At 42.3% G+C, this 5,330-nt stretch overlaps 1 protein-coding gene across 2 annotated transcripts; it reads right to left on the bottom strand.

The window, feature by feature from the left end:
- Window positions 1-1,570: 1,570 nt before the first annotated feature.
- On the bottom strand, window positions 1,571-3,386 carry LOC137962348 (protein G1-like5). 2 transcript variants are annotated; one of them, XM_068809159.1, is made up of 2 exons: window positions 2,983-3,386; window positions 1,571-2,911 (listed from the first exon to the last, which is right to left on the bottom strand). In XM_068809159.1, exon 2 carries the CDS (start codon window positions 2,709-2,711, stop codon window positions 2,160-2,162), a length of 552 nt encoding a protein of 183 aa, XP_068665260.1. In that variant the 5' UTR covers window positions 2,712-2,911; window positions 2,983-3,386; the 3' UTR covers window positions 1,571-2,159. The 2 variants fall into 2 exon arrangements, with proteins under 2 accessions (XP_068665260.1, XP_068665261.1); XM_068809160.1 differs by having other exon boundaries at window positions 1,571-2,902.
- Window positions 3,387-5,330: the final 1,944 nt, after the last annotated feature.

Raw genomic sequence — 5,330 nt, 5'->3', positions numbered from 1 at the left:
AATAGTCCCACATAGATTAGTGAGTATTAAGATAATAATTTTATTAATTAAGAAAAAAACTTTCTACATTGGTTAGTCATTTTGGGATGGGCCTTACACACAACTTCACATATGGAACCTTGAAAAATGGTAAAGTTTTCATTAATAACACAACCAAACTGTAAATGTAACCATAACCATGATCTAAAAAATGGCCTATTTGATGATGGGAATGAGGCAAGCAAAGTGACTATGAAAGAAAGTCTTCTTTTCATCCCACATTACAATGGAACTGATCTCTTGGGAAGGGGCTCCTTGATCTAATTCTCTTGGCAGTAGGCCCTAAAAGCGCCTGTGTATCCTCAACTTATTAAGGACCATTGATGCCCAAGATAAACTCAAGGAAACCCTTGTGAAATTAGATCTCTGTAATCAATTTTCTTGTGTTTGTTCAATATGAATTTATTTTCCCTCTTGTTTATCATTAGAGCAATAGGAAACTCATTTCCCTATTTCTAGCTTTTCACAAGTATAATTGGGGTTAATTTTTTTCTCATCCTCCATAAAACTAACAAGGCTACAAGTTTTGGTTAAAAAAAAAATCTTTTATTAACTTCTTTTTTCTGTAGATTCCTATTGGAACAAACATCTTCAAAGAGTTTAAATTTAATTTTATATTCATTACTGATCTCATTTGACAAATCTATATGTTCCCACATAGGCCGTGGTGGGAATAGAACCTCAATTGGCATAATGGAAGTTTCATGCCCGCCACTGACGACCCTCCGAAGGAAAAGATTGATGTAGCATCTATGCCTTGTGGAATTACACATTCTCATAGGCCACAAATATCGAAACATACCCAATTTTTCATGAAAAGGAGCCAATCCTTTCACCCAACTGGAAGAGCTGAAATATATTTGAATCTTCAAAACACATAAAGGATTAGATACTCGAGAAAGAGAAACAGAAAAGAGGAGATCACCCAATCACATAATAGGGTTGTCGGCCTGATTTATTAAGAAATTGCCACCAAAAATTCAGCTCACCATTTCTTCCTCAAGTCCGCTTACTCAATTAAAATAAAATAAAATCTCGAGTAATATGAATATGTTGGCACGTCAAGTAATTTAAGTACTGGCCTCGAAGAAAGAATAGTCTGTCTTCTTGTCTGTTTCCTTAAATGGCCATCTTTCATGGAGGATATCTTACTAGATTTTACAGTTTCAAGGATCGCGTCAGACTGATTTCACCCTTTCAGACATCAGTATATCTCTGTTGAAGAGCCATGTGATGTTGATAACACAGAAAACAGGAAGGAGGTAAGGGGGGAAAGAAAGAGAGAGTACCTCTTTTCTACCCAAGAAAAAGACAAAAAGGAAATTATTTAAAATTGATTAGAGAGAAGTGAAAAAAACCCTGGGTTCACCTTGTTTTTCTTTTAAAGTCTCTTGTTGAAGATGATCATAAGGGAAAAGGATCGCTCAGTTGGGGGAGACAGAAGGCAATATAGATACAAATAGTAGTGGCAACATGGAGTAATGGAAAGGTCATCAACAGAGGAGCATAGGAAGAGAGAAGAGTAGTGGACTGACAGAGGAACCTGGCTTCATTCATATTCCTTTAATAAATAAAGTGGCTTTTGCATCAGAGCAAAGAAAGGAAAGCTAGATCAGAAAGAGAGAAGAAAAGATTCACTGACCAGTTCACAGAAAATCTAATCCTTGGCATACATGAAATTTGAAGTACATTCTTATGTGAAATGGATGTTCAGTTCCCCAAAGATTTAGAGAAAACTAGCTAGTACCATACTGTTCACTTCCACAACTACTACTACTACTGGTTTCTTCAACTATTCTCAGCTAACAATGCTGGTGCTAGTGCTGTTGTGAGGAGATGTTCAAGGAAAAGTTACAGAAAGCACAACAGGGTACATCAAGCAAGAGGTAAGGCAACATAGAGAACAACATATGCACTGGAACCAGCATATGCAGTATTTTTCTGAGTGTGCCTATTGGCAGGAGTAAGATGAGAAGAAAATAGGCATTTATAAGGGAGTAAAGTAGAAGGCAATAGAGATTCATGAAATGCAGAATTCTCCATGATGATCAAGCTATATAATAGTGATACCATAACTCCGTTGTGAAACCGTCGATAATGCAGGTGGAAGTATGTTGATGCTAAATTGCACCGGAGTGCGGAATGGGGACGGCCTGTGCCTGTGGGGGGCGTTTCCGCTTCTTCTTCTCGTAGCTGATCCCCCTGGCCTTGGCTTGACTCTCACGGACCTCGCGAAGGTAGAGCCGCACTGCGCGTGCGCCGAAGGGGTTGGCCTCAGGCTTTCCCCCGTGTTCCTCGTAGGCCGCGCGCAGCCGGCCGATAAGAGCGTCGAGGCTGCCCCATGCCTGGCGGAGCGGGCACGGACAGGGCGCCGGGGGATTGGGGTGGCCGAAGAAAGGGCAGATTTGGGTGTGGACTTTGGTCTTACCGAATTGGTCGAGGTACCGGAGGAATTCCAGGACGTGAGCGCCGCTGCAGCGGGCGAGCGACAGCGGGGGACGGTGGTTCTTCAAGTACTGCCCGAAGGTGTTCCAATCGCGACGCTTCTGAGACTCGTACCGGCTGGGAGTAGCCGGCGGCGAAGATGAAGAAGCGGCAGCGGCTGTGGCGAGAGGACTGTTTGTGGGGGTGCTTTCGGAATTGGAGCTTTCCGCGACGGTGATTGCATCCATTGCAATTGGATAAGCTCTCAATACTGTCTCACTCTCGTCTCTGGGCTCCTTCTCTTCTACTCGGTATATGCTGTCGTATGTCGTCGGGGCTTGATGGACAACGCTTTCGCTCGAGGATTAGCAGCCAGCTCACTCTCGTTTCTCTCCTGATGGAATGCTTGTTCGGCCGTCTTCCACTAGGGTTTGCTCTTCTGTTTTGTCTGAATGGGTCAATGTCAAAAGCTAAACCACAGAGCGGAAGAGTAGAGGGAGAGAGACAGGGGGGACGAACCAGATCTTTATGCACTTGAGTAACGAGATCGGCTCCCTTATCTCCTTCTCAGCTTCGTTTTTCTTTCAAGATCGCAGTTCGCTTGAAAAGATCAAGCTCCCGCTCGCCTTGCTTCTTCTGCTTGTTGACCCGTCCTCTTCTTGTTTTCAGCCTTCTCCCTGCTACCCCGGTGCTGCCGTCGAAGCTAACAGAGAGCAAATTTTTGGCAGAGTACTGGGGTAGGCTGTGATGGCAAGAGAAGGAGATGGCCAGAAGCGAAAAAATGCTAAAGAGAGAAAATGATCGGGAGACTCGATCAGAAAAGGGGAGAGAAAAGATCCTCCTTTCCGCTACTTGGATTTATCTGAGTTGGGATGGAAGTTCGTAAATTTGGAGGGAGGCATGCTCTCGTCCGCACCAAGATGATGAGTTTCTTTCTAAAACTGGAACATCATTCCTTATAAGAGAGACTAATGAGCAGGCTAGATTCCAAAAATGAAAGAACAACAAAATTTCAGAGAGAGAGAGAGAGAGAGAGAGAGAGAGAGAGAGAGAAAAGGAGAGAGACAGGGCTGTGAAGTGGGTAAAACCTTTTAGGGCTTTACAGCAGGCACAAGTGACTGAGACAGGGAAAAGTCAAGGGTGAAAAATCAAGGGAATAAGCTCCCTGCATTGCTTATTTACCCTTTCCCCCTTTCCTTTTCCCGTTTTTCTTTATTCTTCTTCTCAAACACAATTTGCTCCTCCACTCAAGTCTGCTAGCTAGTGAATTTCATTCAGGAAAAACAAAAAGGGCAAAGTAATTTCCTGAACCATGCAGTACTGCAGGCATACCATTCATCTCCAGAGAAATGATTGAATCATTCAGCTCTTATCAGACCCAAATCAATCTCCTCTTTTCTGTGTAAGAGGGAGAGTCACAAATCTCAGATATTGTAGGACCTGTGGAAACTGCTCCATTTCGACTTAACACCTGAAAATCACTGTAGACAGGTCCACCTTTTATCTCAAATATCTTAACCACAACTTGACCGCATGAACTGTTTTATATTGAGTAGTGCAAGATCCACAAAAATGAAAGAATCCTCCACCAGCAGCAGTGGTCCATTAAAGGACCAGACAGATAGTTGTAAATGTCTGATACATGACCTCACTAACACCAATCCTCCTTGTACTAGTACTCCGTTTTCTGGACCGCATTTCATTACAAGACAGAACCAGCTCGTTCCTTCCCATAGGACCCATATAAATGGAGTCTTTGAAAGAAGTGAACCTTTGCAAGTAAGTAGTAGACAAGTCTAAAGGCAGCAAAGGCTCAGAATGTCTATTACCTTAACCACTAAGGCACTGACAAGTAAACTCGCGCGTTGAGTTCAATGAGCCATGGCAAATGGCAAATGCTTGCAGCCCAGTAGTTCAGTCCTCTTCAATTTCCCTTGGACTGTGTTTCTTGTCTTCTTGCCAAAAAAGAGTTCGTCGTCTTCCAAAATAATTCAGGAGATTCCGTTGTGAAAAGAAATGGAATGATCAACTGAAACCCAGAATTACATTAGATGTTGAAGCTGCACATATTGCGGAATTTAGAAACTGCTCAAAGAAGGAAACTTCGTGGGACGATTAAAGAAAATAAGATACAGTTACCGATGGACTTGATTTCACTTGATTGCTTTACAACTCCGCACATTTATAAAGTTAATCCTAACTAGGGGTTACCTGAAGAGATTTCTTGACATACCCGGAAGACCCATACCATAATTCAAGTCTCAGAAGTTAAAAGGGGTGACTGCACGGAATTTGATGGAGCAAAGGAAGAAGGGAAAAGCTAAAAAATTTGCTGTTCCTTCACCTGTGCTGAGAATTTTAGAAGAAGAAGAGGGAAGTTTGAGAAATTGGATTAAAAATTAAGGGACGTACGATCAGTTTCTGGTGAGGCAAAAGAGAGCAGTGCCCCACCAATAATGCTCGTTACTATTCATAAATAATATTAAGAAACGAGCTTTTGATTAGATTTCTATTGGAAATTTGTTTCTGGGAGAGTAGCAGGCATTTATTATTAGCTTCTCCTAGAAAACGAGGGGTGGATTGTAAATCAAAGAAACGACTGGGATCGTTGCATCCGTTCGGGTTAAAAACAGAAAATACAGTCAGTGGGCAAGAAAAAGCAAGGCTGCCCGCAGTTCCTTTTTCTCTGTGTTTTTTTATACTGGAGAAAAGCAAGACATCGTACAGATCTCGTCTCAACTCTTCTACCGGGGACATTATGCAAACATTGACCTCTTGTGTATGGATTCATGGAATTCATCTAGGAAGCTTCACATTTATCAAAAGTGTAGCACTGTTCATGCTTTCAGTACCCAGTAAGGGAATGC

The sequence above is a fragment of the Aristolochia californica genome, unplaced genomic scaffold (assembly GCF_029961685.1).
Source record: "Aristolochia californica isolate CCGP_79_NKW_82.1479 unplaced genomic scaffold, dmAriCali1.0.hap1 SCAF_4, whole genome shotgun sequence".
NCBI classification, from domain to species: domain Eukaryota; kingdom Viridiplantae; phylum Streptophyta; class Magnoliopsida; order Piperales; family Aristolochiaceae; genus Aristolochia; species Aristolochia californica.
The sequence above is the reverse complement of the archived record's forward strand: the minus strand, read 5'-3'. Positions and strand labels throughout refer to the sequence as shown.